This window comes from Amblyomma mixtum, chromosome 8 (assembly GCF_055824585.1).
Source record: "Amblyomma mixtum isolate Tamu chromosome 8, ASM5582458v1, whole genome shotgun sequence".
In the NCBI taxonomy this organism is placed as follows: Eukaryota; Metazoa; Arthropoda; class Arachnida; order Ixodida; family Ixodidae; genus Amblyomma; species Amblyomma mixtum.
The window spans coordinates 60,573,869-60,595,102 of record NC_143019.1 but is presented as its reverse complement, the minus strand read 5'-3'; the positions used below and the strand labels follow the sequence as shown (position 1 = coordinate 60,595,102).

The window sequence follows — 21,234 nt, the reverse complement described above, 5'->3', positions numbered from 1 at the left end:
ACTCGCGACATTGTCGCTTCTTCCAGTCTGGAGGGAGCAGAAAGTTTCAGCGGTCGCACAAGTACCGCCGAAGGTGCTGAAAAGGTGTGTGTAGTTGTCTTAATAGACACTTTAAGCATACCGTGCTACCATTAGTGTTACTGAAGTACCGGTAACCCGCCCACCGCCAATGCGCATGCGTAGATCGCATCGAGGGCGCCAGATGGCGCCAGGTACCCGGCATCGTCATAGTAAAGTTTCACAGGTTCCCTATCTTTGCACCAGAGGTGCCCCGCCAGAGACGGTTGGTAACTTGAAGACTGAAGCTTGATCTCTGCACCGGAGGCGCCCTGTCAGAGACGGTCTTGTGATCAGTTGAGATGCAGGGATAAAAAAGGCAATAACTGAAGATTTATATACAAATATTTACAGAATATACAAGTTAGATACAACGGCAAAAAGACAAACAACCAAAAGGCGGAACTGGCTAATACTAGGGGAGGCCCCTACTCGGCGTAGCCGATGATGCGTAGCATCTCACCTTAGCGCAGAACCCCGCTTCCAGCTCCGGGGCCCAGTTTTAAAGCCCTAAAGGCCTGGCCCACATTCCGTTGCTTCCAATCATGTTGCGGCCTTAAAGGGGCTGCGAAACACTGCCTGGGGGAATACCGGCTATACTTCAGGTGGGTTCTTTATGTCACACAGATGCTGACTTGAAAAGAATTACAGGAATCGATGCACAGGAACGGGAGTTATTCAGTGAAATTTCAAAAAACAAGCAAACAAAACGCTGCCCTCAACTCGATTTTGGCGGGGCTTCCCACTCCTATTTCGCTCTCCCAATGACGGCACCTGGCGCAACAAATCAAAACAGCCAGCCAGAGCACGTCGCGGAAGTTTGTACTCCATGGTTGCCTGCTCTCTGTGAGACTGGCAGTGTTGTTTCCATGCCAGAGCGCCCCTGGTGGTATATTTTTATTTTACTTGCTTTGCAGGGCTTTTATCTAAGACAAACAAATTGTTTTTGTTGATCTAATATAAAACGCAGACAGGTGACAAAATGTGTCTCTATTTATTCACACAATTTGCAGTATATTTACTGTTTGTCCGGTCATCAAGCTCGCGCCAGGTGATGTCGTATCCGCTGCTAAAAACCCGCCACTGTGTGGCGACACCATCAGATCCATGAAGTTGTTTTGGGAGGACATTAAAATATTAAAAAACGGAGTTTACGCGGTATTGCCGACGCTAATAGCACCATTATAACTCACTGTATGCAATCAACAGGCAAAACAGTTAACTAAGATTGTGTTTCTGGGCCCCTTTAACATCATTGGTTCATCCAGGGCATGGCCAGCCCTCCAGCTTCCGTAAGGTAGAGCACTCTCTCCACCACAAAATAAAAACACAAATACACAAATAGACATTCGTGCCAGCACGTGCGCGAATCGGTACCGCGGGGCGGAGTGGACACCCGTACTTCTTGGCGCGTTCGCGAGCGGCCGCGTTCCAAATAGGAGACGCTTCGCTTTGAGCGCTCCCAGCCGCGTTCCGAGACCCCGCGTACACTAATGATCCCTTACAATCATCATCATCATCTGCACACATGCGGCACTTCCGCCGTGGGCCGGATCCCAGTACTCCAGTTACGGTAACACTGCACAGTATGCTAAAGATGTGTAATACTTGCAACGTATTTGCCAAAGCCCACAACATGGAACCACGGAAAAATGGCATTGTACGGAACCTGAAGAAACTGATAACGGTTCGTTTAGTTTCGTGAACGTAGCACGGAACTGCTGACGACGCTCCGACCCTCAGCTACGAGCTTACGTAGCGCCGACTTGGTTGCGTACGCGTCCTTACAGCTTAAAACGCATTTGCCAAAGTGCACCATACCATTGGAAGCACGGTACAACGTCGCCGAGAATAACCAGGCGGAACTGCAAACTTTCGAGAACAAAAGTTTCTTCCGCCGCTTGCTGCTACTGCCGTCTTGGTGAGTACTACCCGCATGAAAAATAAACTTGCTTACCTTTGGATAGTCGTTGTGCTGCAAACTTGTTGCCGTTAGCAGTCAAAGCGCAGTGAAACACGGTTCGAACCAGACGACATCGGAAAATTGTGCGAAACTTAGGTCGCTGCCGTCGATTCCGCTATTGCCAACGGTCGTGCGACTGCCGCTGCTGCACAAGACAAAAAAAAAAAAATCAATTTTCTCATGTTTCTCTGTCTTTTTTTATGCAATAAAATAAGCATGTCATATATAATAGTTTCATGATATAGTAGACATATAAATTTCAGTTGGAAAAGGGCGCGAAGTGAACGAAAATGGTGCTGCTGCTGCCTGTAACCACAGCCGCGCGTTTTAATAGCAGATGCGATGGGCTTCTCGAGAATGCCGGAACCCGCGCTTTGTTGAAAAATTAACGGTGCTTTAGCTTTGGTTAAACAGAATGAGAAGCGGTAGCTTCACGATGGTTTAGCCTGGCAAAAAGTCTTGTTATGCGGTTCGATGGCGCGCCGCTGCTGCAGACCCTGACATCACTGCCTAGCACGTGAACACCACGTGCACTTCGTGCCAGGCGCGCCGATGCTACTTCCGTTATGTACTCAGTTAAAAATAACGTGACGTCACGCCCTATCACGTAAACGCCGCGTTTAGGCTCCTCGGCGAGCCCGAAGTCTATCACGTGACCAAATTTTGGTTGACCTTGAAATGACCTTGTCCTGTCCAATTGCTTGACTCTCCACCAGCTCTCCAAACTTATAAACTGAAGGTTTGACTTTGGCTGAGTCTTGAAGGTCATCGGCAACGCACGGCGATCTCAGCCCGAGGCCTCTGGTAGTGAACCTCCGCTTAAAAAGCGAAACATAGAAGCCGACAGGCGTTACTGTGCGATGTCGGTGCACGTTAAAGAACCCAAGGTGGTCGAAATTTCCGGAGCCCTCCACTACGGGGTCCCTCATAGCCTGAGTCGCTTTGGGACATTAAAACCCCATAAACCAAACCAGAATACCAGAAGCGGACACGCAGCAGATAACACCCGCGAACGTCTCCAACAGCAGCAGTGTCGGTCAGACGAGCACGACGATTATGAACAGCCTCATCAATTTCAAAAACAATCCTACATGGCGGTCGTCCTCCGGACGTCCGCTGTCGTACGTTTGTCGAACCTTTCTGGATTTCCGGAACTTGATCGAACGTCCTTCGAACGTTGTGTACCGTCTGGGATTTTGTGGTTCAGCTTCGTTTTCATTGATGTTTTGTGCGCTTTGTGGAGATCCGAAGCATCCGCAGGCTGCAATAACTGCACTGCAACGAGTACAGTCATCCTAAAGACTGCGCAGGAACTGTAACAGTGCTTTTGTGCGGTAAAATTAACAGATGTACTCTGCTTTCGCCGTGAATAGCGTCGATCATTTCACGTCAAGTCGCGCACGAGCCTACCCGCCTGTGTTGTGTTTCTAGCTGTACAATCGAGAAACGGAAATAATCTTTTGTTTCCTTTTGGTGCGCGCTTCCGAGATTTGTGGCAATGACCAGCGATCTATGAATGTAAAGTCGAAAATTACCAATTCCACATAAATCGGTATTTAGGCAGAAACTAGCCCAAGAGAAAGAGTGCTTGCGCGGGAGAGACATTTCTGATGCTATCATGTTGTGAAGGAAGTAACAGTACCTGTGCCTTCTAAGTGATACACAAAGAGGATGCCAGGGCCACGCCGCTGAAGGGACCCATTTACGTTGTTGCGTCATACCCTAAAGGCGGAGCTTAAGTGTACCCTCCAGTGTTTTTTTTTTGTTTTTTTTTTTTTAGGGTTTAGGGGGTGATGACATCATCACTGGCCTTGCTATATCGCCACGACTGTTTAGGAGGAGGAAGAACATTTATTTCCGCCGAATATAGCGCGGTAGCCACCTCCGGGTCCGCACGCAGGCGTCCGGGGAGGCAGTCTGTCGCACCGCGGCCGGAGGACATCCGATCCCGTCTAGGAGAAGAGGTCTTCAGCCTCGGCTGCCAGGCGGACGGCGAAGCGCTAAGTTTTTTCGTCGGAGCTTCTCAGCGTGGTCTCCCATTCAACGATAGTTTTAATCGCGTTGCGCCCTGGGGCACGAACGCATCTCCAAATTATGTGATCTAATGTTGCCACGTGGCCGCAAAATTTACAAATTTCGGTTTCTGCACCGTCCCTCTTCCGCCCTCTGGCACCCGTCCAACTCCTCCACAAAGGCGAGAAGAAATTTCGAGCTTGGAGTCTTCTCCAGTCGTACGACTCCTTCGATCGTACGATCGAAGTCGTACGATCTATCCGGTGGCGGATATATCCTCCGGTCTTTCTTCACATTTTCGGTTACATCCTTAAACGTACCAATACTTTCTTTGCTTTTAGATGATGCTGTGGAGGCGTCCGCAGCACCCCGAGGTAGCGAGGAGCGGGCGAGCATGTGGGCAGCCTCGTTGCTGGCGAGACCGGCGTGTGCTGGGGTCCAGATTATAGTCACGCTTTCGGAGAGGGACGACTCGTTCAGAATTTTGGCAGCACGATTGCTGACTCTACCCTTGCTAAAAGTCCTAACCGCCGCTTTGCTATCGCTGACGACGTGTTTCACGCCTGGTCGTGCAATGGCAATGGCTATTGCAATCTCCTCCGCCTCTACCGGCGGTAGATCTCGGTTTCTGTGTCTAATAGGGCGACCGAGGTTACGTCGCCTTCTTTCCCGATCGCTGCATCGGTGTAGGCGACCGATCCCGGCGGGAGTTGGTCCAATTTGTTAGCGAGGTGCTTAGCTCTGCTTTTCCTCCTGCCCTTGTCGTGTAGGGGTTGCATGTTCTTCGATATGGGCGAGACGTATAGATGCTTTCTGATTTCTCTATCTATGCTTTCTCTGACACTTTCGCCTTCCCTGGGCGTTAGTAGGTTTACCCAGTCGAGGATTTGTCTACCTGCCGTCGTTCCTGCGAGCCGCTCTCTCTGGGATATCCTGACCGCCTCAGCCAGCTCTTTCCACTCATTATGCAACCCCATTTTCTCTAGAAGGTCGTTAGAAGTAGTTATGGGGAGCCCTAGAGCGCACTTCGTGCATCTCTTAATTATGGTGTTTATTTCCCGTTCTTCGCTCTTGTTGATATTTAGGAATGCAGTCGCGTAGCAGATTCTGCTCGTGACAAAAGCTTGTACGAGTCTGAGTCTACTAGCCTCCGTGAGGCCACTCCCTCTGTTGGACGTCTTCTTAAAAACTCTGACTACGAGCTCCGCCTGGTCTTTTAATTTCTTAATCAGGCTTTTGTTACTACCCATGCGGTTGATAATCATACCTAATATTATAATTTCATCGACTTTCGGGACTTCGTTCCCATTGACTTTAATTTTGATATCTGGAGTTATCTTCCCGCTACTGCTGGTCATTACCAGGAGCTCCGATTTTTCTGGCGAACAGCATAGACCTACGTCCTCCGCGTGTTTGGTGATTATATCTGCTGCCTCTTGGAGCCTGGATGTGATGTACGAGTCGTTCCCTTTGCAGATCCAGACGGTCACATCGTCCGCTTAGATGCTTAATTTTAAGTAATCGAGATGCCCAAGCTTACGGGGGAGCTTCCTCATTACGATGTTAAAAAGGAAGGGTGAGAGCACAGCCCCCATGCGGAGTGCTTCTGTTACCCAGCGGGAACTCTTCCGATGTTAAGCCCTGAAAGCTGATGATCGCCGTCCTGTCTCACAGGAATGATCCAATGTAGTTGTAGGTTTTTTCGCCTACTCCTAGCTCAGCGAGCCCGTCGAGAATGGCGTCGTGGCTGACGTTGTCGAAAGCTTTCTTGAGATCTAAGCCTAGAATGGCTTTCGTATTTTTTTCCTGAAGTCTCTGACTACATCGTTATGTAGTCTGAGCATGGGATCTGTACAAAGGCCGTGCCTGAATCCGACCATTTCAGCCGGCCACGCATCATTCTCTTCGGTGTATGTGGTTAGCCTCCTCTGAATGACTTTCTCTAGTAGTTTGCCTACGCAGGAGGTTAGTGATATTGAGGCGGAGATAAGCCCGGTGGTTTTCCCTGCTTGTGGATTAGGGTGATCTTAGCCCTATTCCACTCTTGACGTACTTGACCACTCTCCCACACCTGATTTAGTAGAGGGTATTATATAGGTGGGTGGCACACGAAACACACTGTAATAACAATCTGTGAGAGTGCAGCAAAAAAAAAATTGAAAAAAAAAACAACGAAAAAATACGCAGATACCTATATCTGAAATAAGTTTGGACAAAATCAAAACAGAAGAAATCATGAAAATTTAGAAACCTGGGATTCAGAATACTTAAGCCATAGGGAAAGAGAAAAAAATGGAAAACGATATCAGATGGACGGCAAAAGTATTAGAGGAACACACAAAAAAAAATTGATAGCCAACCCAAAGGAGCGCATTTTAACAGTGCATAGAGACGTCACGTTGATATAAGTACGCAGCATTTATTGAAATTTATCGTTGACGTTGTTACCGCGGCCACGAACGAAGCAGAGAAGAAGAGGAAGATATCGGCGCGTTCCTGCATGTTTACTGAGGAGAAGAAGTTCCTTCATTCGTGGCTCCACGTGCTCGTCCAACGGTCGCTCTGTACTTCGCCCTGCTCAGCCATGGTCTACACACTGGTGTTTCTGCTGCTTGCAGTGTGCGTCCTCACTTGCCAAGGTAGGTGAACGATCTTCACGCGTGCGCGACGTTCGCGGTGCGATTTGCAATTGGAGCCCGCTCGACTGCAACGTAAATGGCGCTGCGATGTGTTATAGCACTTCGCAGCCGCCCAGCTGAAGGTTTTGCCTACGCAGTTCGTTCGATGGTAGCTCAGTGTAGCAGCAGGTAATAGTAGTGTTTCTGTGTATGGGTAGTGGCAGAGCGAAACGCCACCCGCTACGGCGAGAGCGGAGCAAGGGACAACTGCCAGCCGTGCAGGTACTTGCTGCCACGACTGAAGAGCTGCGCTCAAATTTCGCATTACCGACTATAGTAATCATCCGTCAATTTTTTTCCCCTTAAAATAATTGTAATCGGAGATCCGCTGACGAGTGGAGAAGCCCCTTGTCATCGTGAAGACCTTTAGATCTACAGCCTCACATCAGGGACGTATGTGTACCTCTTGAAGTGCAACCGTAGGCAGCTTAGGAAGCAGATGGATGTGAAAGACAAGAACTAATTTAAAGTAATCTTGTACGTATACCGTTGAAATGCGCTTATATAGACACCTCGGAATAAGGTCTAAGTTTCAGTCTGAAAAGATTTCAGTATCTGCACGTCGCATCAACGGGTAGTATAGGAAGAGGCTTGAGGAAAAGACCCCCCACCCCGTTCCACTAATCTATCGCGTGTAACGTCGCATCCACAAGCCTCGGTTCTGAGTGTATTGATGCGTATTCTTGTGTGGCAGTCTGTGTGAGCTTTTTAAATGCCGCTCCCTGACGCCAGAGGGTAGAATAAGCATAAACACTAATTACAATGGTTTTGCAGCAATGGCCAACTTGCTACAACTCTTCGTGATGTTGCATCGCAGAGAATTGCAGCCAAAGAAAGTAGGGTAGCAAATAGACCTACTTTGTTCCGCTGCACGACACGTGTGTGTGTTGTGCTGTTACGTATAGCGCTGCAGATGTACAGAGGGCAAAATGCATGTCTAGAACGGTCGAACTGCGTGCTCCGGGCCGCTCGGAGCTACGTGCGCGACATCTAGCGATATGACGCCTGGTTCGAGACGACGGAGTGCGGGCATGCGTGGCCAAACTGATAGCGCTGCCGGTCTTTTCGGGGCTCGAAGGTGGCCGCGGCTTTACCTCGTGCTTTTGTCGTTAGTAGCGCTGATTTGCGCTACCGTCTGCGAAAGGACATAGGTGGCAGAGCGCACACCACTGGCTTCTTTTTTTTTTACTTTCTTTTTGTGCGACGACAGCCACCTCACCTGAGGCCCCAGTATGCTTTCAATAATCACATGCCTATTGTGGCATTTGCCGAAGAAGGCAAAATGCCAAACCTCGGTCCCTTATCTAAGGCTCGTAGCCGCGATGACGATGCAGTACACCGGCGCGTATGTGATGCGGTGAATTGCTCCTCGCCAGAGCTTTGCAAGTGCACAAAAAGAAAGTAAAAAACAAAGAAGTCAGTGGTGTGCGCTCTGCCGCGTATGTTCTTTCGCAGACGGCAGCGCAAATCAGCGCTACAAGCAACAAAAGCAGGTGGTAAAGCCGCGGACGCCTGCGAGCCCCGAAAAGACAGGCAGCGCTATCAGTTTGGCCACGCATGCCCACACTCCGTCGTCTCGAACCCGGCGTCATATCGCTAGATGTCGCGCACGTAGCTCCGAGCGGCCCGGAGCACGCAGTTCGGCCGTTCTAGACATGCATTTTGCCCTCTGTACGTGACGTCACGCGTTACAACACTGGCAATGCTATTCTCCACACTCAGGAGCTCGTCATGCGCCAAAGCATTCGTCGGACAGCGGGTACGATGGCCAACCCATGGGCAGCTTGGACACCGGCGTTCACGGCGTCCACGGGAAAGTTTACGCGGCCGCGGCAGACACCCTGGTGCTGCGGGACTTCAGCTACGACGGACGCGAGCCCGGTACTTTTGTCATTATCACCATCGTCATTCTATGTCCGCTGTAGGACAAAAACATCTTTGTCCTGCACCATCTGCAGGCGTCTGTCCCCACAGACTTCCTGACCTCATCCACCCACCTGACTCAATGCCGCCGCTCCTGCTACGCTTGCTCTCTCTTGGAAGCCACTGCACTGTTTTTAAGGGCCATCAGTTATCTTGCCTTCGCACCACATGCCCTGCCCATATGCCCATTTCTTATTGATTTATAGTGTAGTTATCAGAAACTCGTGTTTGTTCCCCGACCTACTCTGCTCTCTTCTTGTATTGATATATCTTACGTACAGTGAGGGTACATATACTATGTACTGTACCCCCATGACGACGTCCGACGAGCTCTGCCATTCTACATGCATACACGGCATGGCATACATGGAAAAATTACTTTTGAAAAATAAGCAAACTACATGACTAATTACTATCCTAGGAATCTCGAGAAAGTAATTAAAAACATTACAAATATACTGCTCTAAAAAGTAAGGACATTACATTGCAATAACTTCCGAAAAGTAATGAAAATTGTTTATAAGTTATTTTTTAGCTGTGATTCATAAAAAGTTGCGCATTCGTAATAGTTCCTACAACATTTTCAGGTTTCTTTGTTTGCACCGCCATTGAGCTTCAAAGTGGGCGCCGGCACTTCCCCCTTTTTGAAGAAACGTTGCCCTAGTCCATCGAACAGCCGCTTTGCTGGCGTAGCTGAGGTCAACTTAATCGCAACATTTGTATAACCGCTCGCATCAATATTATTTCAATCAGAAAATCGTCGTTCAAAGCTTAATATCGTCCCACTCTCTTGATTTTGAACAATTGGCCGTCGGCGTAAATACCTTGAGTGCATCGACAGCTTGTAAAATGCACTGGAGCACAAAAAAGCTGCCAATTCTGCTTTTCAATTAACTCGTTCTGAAGGCATGTTGGCTGAAATAAATTGCATGTCGCGTTGACGATGTCGCCTGGGTGGTCGTTGAGCTATCAAGTATTCTTTGGCGGTAGCACGCTAGAAAAGCAGGGGCAAAATGTGATATTTGACTTAAGCCATTTTTTTTTTAAATTTCCAGGTGCCTACATTATGGTCGGCACGGCGCGCAAGCCAAACGGAAGAGGCGTGGTGTTGACGAATTATTACAGCAAGTAAGCACTCATATACTCGCTTTAAAAAAATTCGAAGGCGATTCCTTTGAGGCAAGCTCAAGTTTGCGAGGTTCTACATTGGCTCATGTTGAACAAAGGGAGTCGTGCAAAGGTGTCTTTACGTGCAATGGGGTCTAGAAGCGATGAAGTGAGACGCACGTAGGAAAACGCCTTGCGATGCTGGCTTCAGCAATGCGTCGTTTATAATGTGGATGAATTTTAACCGGAGTTTAAGGAACACGTTACGCGAATATTGTTCTCAGTAAAAAATGATTATCTAGCTCTTTCTGGCTGTCTTGACGTTTGTCCGGTAGCGAAAGAAGCATTTATTGCCGTGAAAGATGTATTTAAAAATGGGACAGGTTGCCACCGTTTTGATGCGAATGGCGATGTAGCGTCTCTGAGATCCGCACATCAAGTCGGTGTCGACGCATGCACACATTTCGCTTGCGAAATCGGCCGGTAGCGACGACACCTGCATCTCATTTTATTTTTCCTCTTTTCTAGCTTGTAAAAGCGCCGTTTTCGGTGACAGTGGTCTCTTTGTGATTAGAACGCGGTACCTCATTGATACAGGCCCAACTCAGTGTGTCCTCGGGGTCACATTAAAGGCGTTTTCCGGGTCCTTGTCGAAACTTATGACAATAACAGTGCAATGAACGAGGGTGCACTGAAAAAACACTCGTACCTTGGTTTTATTAACGCGCCCCTATACCGGAACATCATCTGGGGAGAACCGCTTTTTCAAAACGGTGCTCTTTCTGCGTTTTTGCGTTCTGCTTAAACGCGTGCCCTTAATCTCGAATCGTCCCCATTGGTCCGCGCCAATTTTTGAAGCGAAGAGCTTCACTAGGCTAGTCAACACCGCGCTTCGCGTGAGCCGGAGGCCAGATTTGCCACTTCTGCGCATGTGCGAAACCGAGCGACGTCACGCACGGCGCAGGTGGCCGCCTTCGCCGCCACTGACTCCGTCGCCTGACCTTTCGCCGCCGCCGCGCGCTACTGCGCATTTGCGCCGCCGCTTCTCCTCCTCGCCACCGTTTGAGCTATCGCCGCAGCCGTGCGCAGTCGCGCAGTGCGCATTTGAAAGGAGGGGTATATAAGGCCCGCTTGCCCATAGAACAGGCGCAGACACTGGCCATGGAAGGAGAAGAAGAAGCTACAGTCGTACGGCGCAGAAACACCAATCCAGAAGTGGTAGCTTGGGAGTTGGCTGAAAAGAAGCGAGAGCTTTTCGCTTCGAGATATCCAGGCGTAACCTTAGCTAAGCCACAGCCAATTTTTTTTTAGCCGCAAATGTGGAGGTGTTGGCCGCGTGACCTTTCAGCTGACCCGCTTTTCCTTCTACTAATTGTTCTCGAAAAGTGAACATTACAAAACTCCGGCTATAAATGCTTACGAATCATATTTAAGAGTTCGAAACCAGAAACAGGTGACTATGCATGAATTAATGGCGGTGGGAGCCTCTAGGCACCGACATGGTGACGGCGGTAGGGTTTGCCGTTTTCTCGAGCCAGAGAGAGCGCCCAGTTTACGTCCGCTTTGTAGTCACTTCAGGAATGCGGACCTCTTATCACAAAAACGGCTTAAGGACAGCCAGGGAAGCAAGCAAAACTGCATGACTGGCTCTGTAAAGCGAAGCTGTAGCCGCCAACAACGTGCATCCACAGCGACAAAGAAACAAACGCTATTGGATAGTCTGGAGAGACGAACATGGCAAAACTTGGCGACAGGGCGCTAATACTATACAACCGAAAATGAAATTTTCGTCTTTTAGGAGGAAACAGCTGAAAGCCTCTGCCCATGAGAGAATGCTGCTCAGGCTGCCAGCTGGCAAGAAAATTACAGACTTCAAGTGGCTCAGTGTGTACTCCAGGAAATCCAAGGTAAGCCAACCGAATCCGTTTGGAACCTTCGTTATGCCGTCGCCGCGAACATCTTATCGGGTCCTTTTTCTGTCTGATCAATGCTGTCATGAAGCGTCCAGCCGTGTGACCTCAGCGGCGCGCCTCAATGTAGTGGCGAGAGCAGGTTGCCATGGTAACTTTAGCTATGGTAAACGAGCGAGTGCTGAATACTGCAAATTGGGTCCCTCTTGATGCACGTGTAGGGGAAAAAATATTTCGGGTCGACGTCGCCGATAAAGAGCCCTACCGATCCCGCGGTGCTCTCGTGTTCGACAGGAACAGAATTAGGGCCCTTTCGAACATGCCGGAAGAGCCGGAATCAGGTGTATATTGTATTGCGCGGGCCTCCTTTCAAAGTGTATCAAAAGGAAGCGAAGTTCTCTCGTCTGCACAAACCAGCGCCTTGCACTGGCGAGCGTGTGCTCTTTAGAGGTTCCTTTTATTGCGAAAGCAATACTACTTGCACTTTCACGCCTGTGCCGTGGCGGTGACCAGCATTGACCTTCATTTGACCTTGATTGCATTAGATTGGATTAGATTGGATTGGATTAAATTAGATTAGATTACATTAGATTAGATTACATCGGATTGGAGTGGATTGGGATGGGATGGGATGGAATGGATTGGATGGGATGGGATGTAATTGGATTTTATAGGATTGGATTGTATAACAGATGCATCGCCACAAGTCTAACCACAAGCACCACCACCAGCTGAACCATGGCGTAGGTACGGATATTGCTTTCGCAATTACCGGGCTTAACCAAGCTAAGCCACAGCGAATTTTTTTCTTAGGAAACAACCGAAGATTGCAATAGCATAAGGTCTTAGCCGTGATGTGGGTGAGGAAAAGCATCCATCCTCGCTCTACTACGATGGCATGCAGGGACCAGACGCTCGGATGGCACGAGTACTATCTCCGCTGGCGGGGAATGTGTTGAAGAAATTATTTGTCTCTGAAACAGAGGACACTCCAGACTTTCATTTGAATGCAAAATCTTTGATTTTCATTGCATAATAAAAAAAAAAGATTATGGCTAGAAAGTGGAAGGTATTGAACATTCCTTGCATTAGCATGAAATTCAAAAATTGGTACTTCGCGAACGCAGAGGAGCTTTGCGCACGTGAACATCCCGGCCGATTTGGACTACCCGCGGTCAGCGACCGTGGCGACCAGAATCGGTGGCAAGCACGCCAACGCCACGGCCGTCATCGTCAAGGACAAGAAGACCCTGCTGCTGGTGAAATTCAACTACGACGGCTGGGGAGGTTCGTCCAAACGCTGTCTCGCCCAGCCCGCGAGTGTTTAGTGGATATATCAACGCGGGGACATTTCCTGCCCTCATGGCGGCGGGAAAACCTGTTATCTGCCACCAAAAGGGTGTTCTTTCGGTGCGCAATGGCGACACTTTTTCTCCTCGTTTATGGAATTAGTCTCGGAGTATTTGCTTTTCACACGTGACGTTGAGCTTCCATTGAACTCTTAAAGAACTTCTTTATGGTGTATTCAAAAAGAGTTTTGTCAATGCCACGTCATGCTGTTCGTAGGAGTTCTTAAAGACTCTCGTATATATATATATATATATATATATATATATATATATATATATATATATATATATATATATATATATATATATATATATATATATATATATATATATATATATGAGATAAAGTCACCAGAAATTGAAAAACATAACAAGATTTAATTCACGACGTTTCGGCTGGAGGACCAGTCTTTTTCGAGGCTCGAAAAAGGCTGGTCCTCCTGCCGAAATGTCGTATGGACACTCGACGTCTCGTTCGAAATGTTTCTCTCTCTCACACACACACACACACACACACACCCCACAAGAAGTTTGTGAAAAGTCATGAATGGCTGAGTACGATAGTACCTTCCAGCGCAGCGCAGCATTGCTGTATAGGGAACAAAGAGGGATGTTGTCGAATTATGTTAGGAAGGAAATACGGGTGGATAAAATCAGCGAATGGGGGTGTATTATCAGAAATGAAACAGAAGATGCGTTGGGCCAGAGTAAACGTCCCAAGCTTTCCTCCAACAGATGCTTGTGTTGAAGATGCGCCAGGTATGCAAATGCAATGCTTTGAGTCAGGCCTTAATTTACATTAGCTCGTGTCAACGCGAGAACAGTAAATACACAGCTTTTCTCGTCATTTGCTGTTTTTTTCGTATTCATACTGAAAAAAATAATTACTCGTAATATATAACAGCTAGCTGTTTAAATCGCACGTGGCTTTCACTTAAACTTTTTTCCTCCTTTTTTCCTTTCAGATGCCTACTTCATGGCTGGAAAAGGGGACCGTCCGGGACCCAAGGGGACCAAGCTTCCCGACGAGAAAGGAATGTGCGTGGCATCAAATGTGTTCCAACCGCTGCCCAAAACAGATATGCAGCGTACCATACTTGTCAAAAGTAACAGCCAACGGGGTTTGTTGTTTTAATCGGGAGTTTTGTCCTTATATTTAGAGACATTCCGGTCTCTAGGGGTGGCGCATAGAAGCAGACCCCCTTACGTGGTACTTTGGCAAAGACGGTACACATAAGTGATGGAAGCTGCAGGGAAGTTAAGTTCGCCGTGAAATAGGAGCAACCACATCATTTTAGCGGGTTTCGTTTTAATGCCAGCTCTCGGTCAGATCGGCTCACTATCTATATCACAAGATCGCTATCACTAGGTACTATCGCTAGATCAGAAATGATCAGATAAGGTCAGAAGAAGATCGTAATACATAATATTCTAGTCAGATGATGATGCAAGATAACGATATGATAAGAACACAAGGAAATTAAAAGAGGTGCCGTTATGACATACATGACGGAAGCCAACAGTAACCGAAATCAAGGAGCATAAAGATGTCTTTTTTTATCAATGGGAGATTAATGAAAGCATATGAAAAATCAACCACATGCCGCCAGTGGAATCCGAACCCACGGCTTCCGACCTCGGAGGATGTTCGGATCCTCCGAGGTCGGAGGTCGTGTGCTGGGATCCCACCAGCGGCATGTGGTTGTTATTTCTCTCATTATCTATCTCTTATCTATCCCATCATCTATCATTATGTATCCTATTTCTCTCATTATCTATCTATCCCATTATCTATCTATCCTCATTATCTATCTATCTCATCTACCCTATTATACTTGATACTTAGATATAACGACACCGAGAACCGGATTTACGCCATGGAGGCTGTAAACTGCTGCTTCGACTTCTGCCCGCAGAATCGGCAGGGTGAAGAAGAGCGCCGGCAAAAATGTGCGTCTGTCCCTTCCGGGACGGATCACTGTGGACGACATCGACTGGTTTTCGCTCTACTGCGCTAAGTGCAAGGAGCCCCTAATGGAGATAAGGATGCCCAAGAATCTCAACGTGCCTCCCAGCACTCAGGCGCTCAGGAGGAAGGTGAGGATGTACCAACACGCCCAATTTTCCGCGTGAGGATATTCCCTGTTGGGACTGACTGCCCCAGGACGTTTGGGGCCAAAGAGGTACATAAACGACGCTGAACCTAAACCCTTAAGACTACAATGCGATAGCAACATAGATCCCTCCTGCGCAAATAATTCGCTTTCATAGATTCATAGACCACAGCGAGTCCTCATACCGCTACTTGAGCAGCTGCGCACAGCGGTTAAGCAATGCGCAATTGTCCCAGCAGTTGACTATTTCAAAGACAGCCACCGGTAGGGCTTGTAAGACACAGGTTGCTCGGTCCGCGAACTCCCATAAGGCTCATTTTTGCACAGACAGTTCTTCTGGAGGCTGTTTTCTCTCGATTAATGAGCTGATGGGCAGTTACGTGGTGGGAAGGGGGCAAATGTATTCGATTTTTTGAATAAATCTCATTGCCACCTGCTAAGGTGGGTAGGTGGCAATACTATCGCGTTAAGATGTTTGCTTGCAGACAGAGAAAGTGCGAAATTAAGACAGTTGGGTTAGAGAATAGCCCAGTGATAGACGCTGTTGTCAACATCCTCTGAATCTTCCTTCTGCACAACAACTGCAGTAATGCTGCCAGATGGACTAGCTGGTTGACCGATTTGGTAATGAAGACCAGTGCATCTGAAAGACAGGTGGATGGAAACAAGCGCTTGTCTTCATCTGTATTTCGTGTCCCTCTGTTTTCAGTGCACTGCATTTAATTAACAAAACAAACACTGCCAATTATCCTTAATAGTCCTTGTGTCCACCACCTCGCCATCACAGATGATGGATGAGTCAATGTCCTTCATGTGAGATGGAAAAGAGCACTTTGGCTGTTAACACCTCGTCTTTATCGTGCATCGTCGCCGTTGTTGTCGTCCACTGAAACGTCCGCTGCCGGACAAAAGCCTCATCCGACGTCCTGCCACGTCTCATGTGTTTTGTAGGTGGTTCTGGCCAGGCTTCATTGCCGTCAATGTGTGCACGCGTGCGCGCGCGCGCGCAAGCACGCACGCACACACACACACACACACACACACACACACACACACACACACACACACACACACACACACACACACACACACACACACACACACACACACACACACACACACACACACACACACACACACACACACACACACACACACACACACACACACACACACACACACACACACACACACACACACACACACACACACACACACACACACACACACACACACACACACACACACACACACACACACACACACACACACACACACACACACACACACACACACACACACACACACACACACACACACACACACACACACACACACACACACACAAAAGAGAGAATCGTGCAGGCTAATCCAGGCCACGCCCGGATAGCCCTACTGCATGCAGCAGGTATTCTTTTATGCTGCAGGTATACCTTCTCCTTGCACTTCCCTTAAGGGAGCTTCCATAGAGGTCCACGTATTATTCGACGCTGTCGCCTATACACGCTTCTGAATAGATCCTCTGTTATCCAGATGGTGAGCTGAGCTAGCCATGTAAGGGACAATGGCCCGTTTAACGGTGTTCGGTGGCGACTGAACAATTTCACAGTGTGCGTGAAAGTGCAATGCAAGATTATTTATTTATTTATTTCATTACGCTCAGGACCCGAGAGCATTACAGAAGGGAATAGCTACATACGAAAGCGAAACACAAGACTACAACAGTAAATATACATGTAAATATAAATGAGGCTGATGAAGAGGAGGTATATCAAAACAATAAAACAAATCAACAGTAAATATCACAGCAGAAAAAAATAAAAAGATAAGCATACAAGCGATAACGACAAGTTTTGCAAACATGAAATACAAAAAACGACAAGAAATATGACGCTCAAAAAGCAGCAATGCGCCTATAAAACAGAATAACCGCTTTAAAAAAGATTGGCTGGATGAGGAAATGGACTAAACAAAAACAAAAATTACAATGCTGCAATTTCCTGGTCTTACGACAGCAGCGGGTTGGTTAATCCAGTATTGAAGGAAGAATTATCATAAATTTTGACGACAGATGTAGGAAAGTGATTTACAACTCAATGGCTGCATACTGGGGATGAAAGAATTGTAGAAATAGTCGCTACCAAAAACCGTAGATTGGCTTTTGCACCGGTGTACGCCTGAGTGGACGGGCAGCGGGAGACCGGATACGGGAAAGGCAAAGTGTGACCTACATATTGCATAGCAAGTCACATCATTCGGCGATTCTGTTTGTTTGCGTCTGCGTGTGCGTGCGTGCGTGCGTGCGGATTTTCTGAACAATTCAGTGCCGTAGGGCATGCTTCAGTTTTTCAGTCTCTCTCTTCTTTCTTTCCCATATATGCCAGCCGAAAAAAAGCATGGTGAAGATACACCAAGGCACCCTCGACAACTGCGAGACCATCGTCGCAGATAAAATACAAGTGGCTTGGAAAATCACAGGAGACACCATAGCGATCGAGCTGAAGGCAGATGCGAGTGAGTCCGGCTCATCAATGACGTCACTCGGGAGCGTGCAGCGGCTCCGCTGAGAGAGAGTGTTATCGCGCCAGACGTTCTATCACGATGGAAGGAAACACGAAGAACACGGCGCCTACCCGCTCCTCTATTAGAATTTCTCTTGACGGTGGTTTTACCTGGGTGGTAAGAAAAAGTCGTTAGGGTTGTCATATACAATGCTTTACGGACAACTTTAGCACCTTTTATTGCGAAAGCAATACTACTTGCACTTTCCAGGGTGACCACCTTCGTGCCGCGGCGGTGACCACCATTGACCTTCATTTGACCTTGATTGCATTAGTTGGATTAAATTGGATTACATTAGATTGGATTGGATTTGATTGCATTCTATTGGATTAGAGTAGATTACATTGGATTGGATTCGATTGCATTGGATTGGATAGGAGTGGACTGGATTGGAATGGATTGGATTGGATGGGATTTGATTGGATTGCATAACCGATGCATCACCACAAGTCTAGCCACAAGCACCACCACCAGCTACACTACCAGCTGTACCATGGCGTGGGTACGGATATTGCTTTCGCAATTACCGGACTTAACCAAGCTAAGCCACAGCGAATTTTTGCTACCACCGAAGCAAAAGCGTGATCAAAAGAAATGCGAACAGGGGAGCACCTATGCTCCGCTCTGTTCGCGTTTCTTTAAATCGTGATAGTACGTCGGTCGCTCTAGCACGGCGCCTCATACACTGCAGTATCGTGCGTGATGGAACAGCAGCTGATGGGTCTAATCCCCGCGCCACGCGCACAAATTTAATGTCATTAAGGGCTTACTGCCTTAGGTTTTAATGACATTCGCGTGGTGCCACACACATAAATTTAATGGCATTACCCTTACTGCCATTTTCGGCAGAAAAGCATTCAGCATTGTTAGTAACAAGTTCCCGCCTAGCAGCAAGTGGTTTATACAAAACTTTCGTTCAGATATTGCGTCTGTACTGCATTGTTAGTGCGAAGGGCGCCATTCTTACTAGCACTTCTGGCAGATACTTTCAGCTTGTGTGCTGACAGGCGAGTTGATGGCTACTTATTGGATCCGTCAAGCAAGAACAGCGGCATTTTCTGCAAAATAATTTTTGTATTACATTTACTTATTACACTTATTTACATTTATATTATTTGTTTATATACATTTACATTTATTTTGCCGCCGCGGTGGCTCAGTGGCTATGGTGCTCGGCTGCTGACCCAAAAGACGCGGGTTCGATCCCGGCCGCGGCGGCTAGAATTTCTTTGGAGGAGAAATTCTAGAGGCCCGTGTACTGTGCGATGTCAGTGCACGTTAAAGAACCCCAGGTGGTCGAAATTTCCGGAGCCCTCCACTACGGCGTCTCTCATAGCCTTAGTCGCTTTGGGACGTTAAACCCCATAAACCAAACCAAATCATTTACATTTATTTTATTTTACATTTTACTACTGTGCAGAGATGTACTCATTAGCACTGTTTACCTTCAAGCGAAATTTTGACTGCCTTGACTTTCGTGACTTTCGTATGATGGTATCAAATGTAGACGTGCAGCACAAACTCCGAAAATAATGACATTAACAAACTTGATGCCTTACGCATTTACTGCCATTTCTTGCGGTTATGTGGCACGGGTTTCACCCTCTAAATACCGGGCAACGCGCCGTGCATGCAATACAGGCTGTGTAAATGCCAGTAGTTTTCGCTTGGGCTCCCAAACAGTATCGAATCACCACGACGCCTCTAGCATATTTATTTATTCCCACCAATAACGAATTATTTTTCACTGTGTGCAATGATAAACGTTTGATCTTTGCGATGGTTGTATACAGACCAAAATCTAGCCTCCCAAAAGATTAATTAGGCAATGTCAATGTAGTCCTCACATAGAAGACCATTGATGAACACCACTTTTAGGGTCTCAAAAGTACCTTAACTTTCGTTCTGAAGTCGTCGTGTCGACAAATCGACGAACATTTTTGAAACTCTCACGCTTGTAAGACAAGTAAACTAAAACAAACTGAACCAGAGTCGCACCAAAGCTACCGCAAAACGCGGAGGCTTTAAAAACATTTTTTTTGCGTTAATTTCGAATACGTTAATTGCGCCGGCTCTATACGTGCCCCATCGTAGTGGTTTCGAAATAGGAGCTCCAGCCATAAGCTCTAGCTGCAGCCAAGACGAAATGCATTTTACCCCCGAGGGCTGTGCGATATGTGAGTTCGCGTTCAAGAAATCTAGGCGGTCGAAATTAACCTGGAACCCTTTACTACCGTGATTCTCTTTTCTGCCTTCTTTTACCCGGGTCCTCCTCCGTCCCTTCCCTCACGGCGCAGTTCAAGCGTCCACGCTGAGTGAGGCAGTTACTGCGCCTCTCCTTTCCGCACACACACACACAAAAAAAAGAAACTGTGGGGCACTTAATTACATTGCATGTGGGGAGTGCGATAGCTTTATAATCGGTGAATTTTATACCGGACCACAACACCGGTTTTTTTTTCCCGTGATGAGGCTGCTGTTTGTGGCTTTGCATCTAAAGAGAGAGGGCGGGGGAGGTGGCTAGCGTGCAGGTACCCGATGACGTCATAACTGTCTCGACCAATCAGCGAATTTTGTGATAGACCACAGCGCCGGGTTTCTTTCCGAATTGTATGACAGACCGTGCACGACGCCGGTTTTAAGACGAAAGACCTTAATGCCTCATCGTTGCCGACAGAACGTTGTCAGCAGAAGGTTTTCAGCAGAGGTGTCACGCTTTTTCTAGTCAGACCAGAAAAAACCTTTGTGCACGATGGGATTCGAACCACCATCCTTCCGCTCCGCAGCCGAGCGTGCTAATGGCTACGCTACTTCCTGCCAACGCATATGCAGTTCTCCTTCTCTAGGACGCTGGAGAGTGTTTGCAGAAAGGCGTCGAATCAGATGGATGCCTCCCAAACGCTCTCCAGTGTCTCCAGCATTTGAGATTCATAAACAATTGTGTACTTAATTAACATCTTAACCACGCATCAGTGACACAAGCAGCAACAGCGCGCTAAAGGCTTTCGCCTCACCGCACTTTAGGTCAACAAAGTGCCCCCTTGAATATTTTTTTCTACGTGATGTGTCTTCTAAAGGCATCAAGACATTCGCATTCTGTGTGTGGTTCCGCTGCTTTCTGTCACGCGGAGCTGGCGTGCCTTGCCTGACGCAGAGCCCGGCATGTGGACGGCGTTTGGGCTCAGCGGGGAGCCGGACAAGAGCGCAATGGAGCAGGCCGACGTGGCCGTGGCTTTCATCCACCCAAAGAACAGCAAGGTGTCCATCGTCGACCACTACATCACGGCAAAGTCTCAGGTTGGGGCGTCTTTCGCATCTGCGTTCTTCAGCAGTGCAATACAACCCGCCCGTCGGAATAAAACTGGAATCGGAGTGTATTACCGGTCGCGCCACCTGCGAGTGGCCGTTGAGAGCTAACACTATCGGCGCTGGATTAAGAGGGGGGGGGGGGGGGGGGGCAAGGGAGCTGCAGTTCAGGACCTCACCTGCGACAGCAGGAGAAGAGGGCCCATTTATTCTAACTTGCTTATACTCCGTTTCATACATAGTAGGCAACGC

General features: G+C 47.8%; 1 protein-coding gene across 1 annotated transcript in view; it reads left to right on the top strand.

Moving 5' to 3' along the window:
- Window positions 1-6,617: 6,617 nt before the first annotated feature.
- The window catches only part of LOC149332694 (protein Skeletor, isoforms B/C-like), a 31,969-nt gene continuing 17,352 nt past the window's right edge, over window positions 6,618-21,234 (top strand). The window contains exons 1-9 of the mRNA XM_089558283.1: window positions 6,618-6,672; window positions 8,434-8,592; window positions 9,690-9,762; window positions 11,540-11,648; window positions 12,779-12,938; window positions 13,966-14,038; window positions 14,917-15,097; window positions 17,499-17,628; window positions 20,831-20,973. Coding sequence (XP_089414409.1) covers window positions 6,618-6,672; window positions 8,434-8,592; window positions 9,690-9,762; window positions 11,540-11,648; window positions 12,779-12,938; window positions 13,966-14,038; window positions 14,917-15,097; window positions 17,499-17,628; window positions 20,831-20,973 — 1,083 coding nt within the window. The remainder of the gene's footprint in view (window positions 6,673-8,433; window positions 8,593-9,689; window positions 9,763-11,539; window positions 11,649-12,778; window positions 12,939-13,965; window positions 14,039-14,916; window positions 15,098-17,498; window positions 17,629-20,830; window positions 20,974-21,234) is intronic.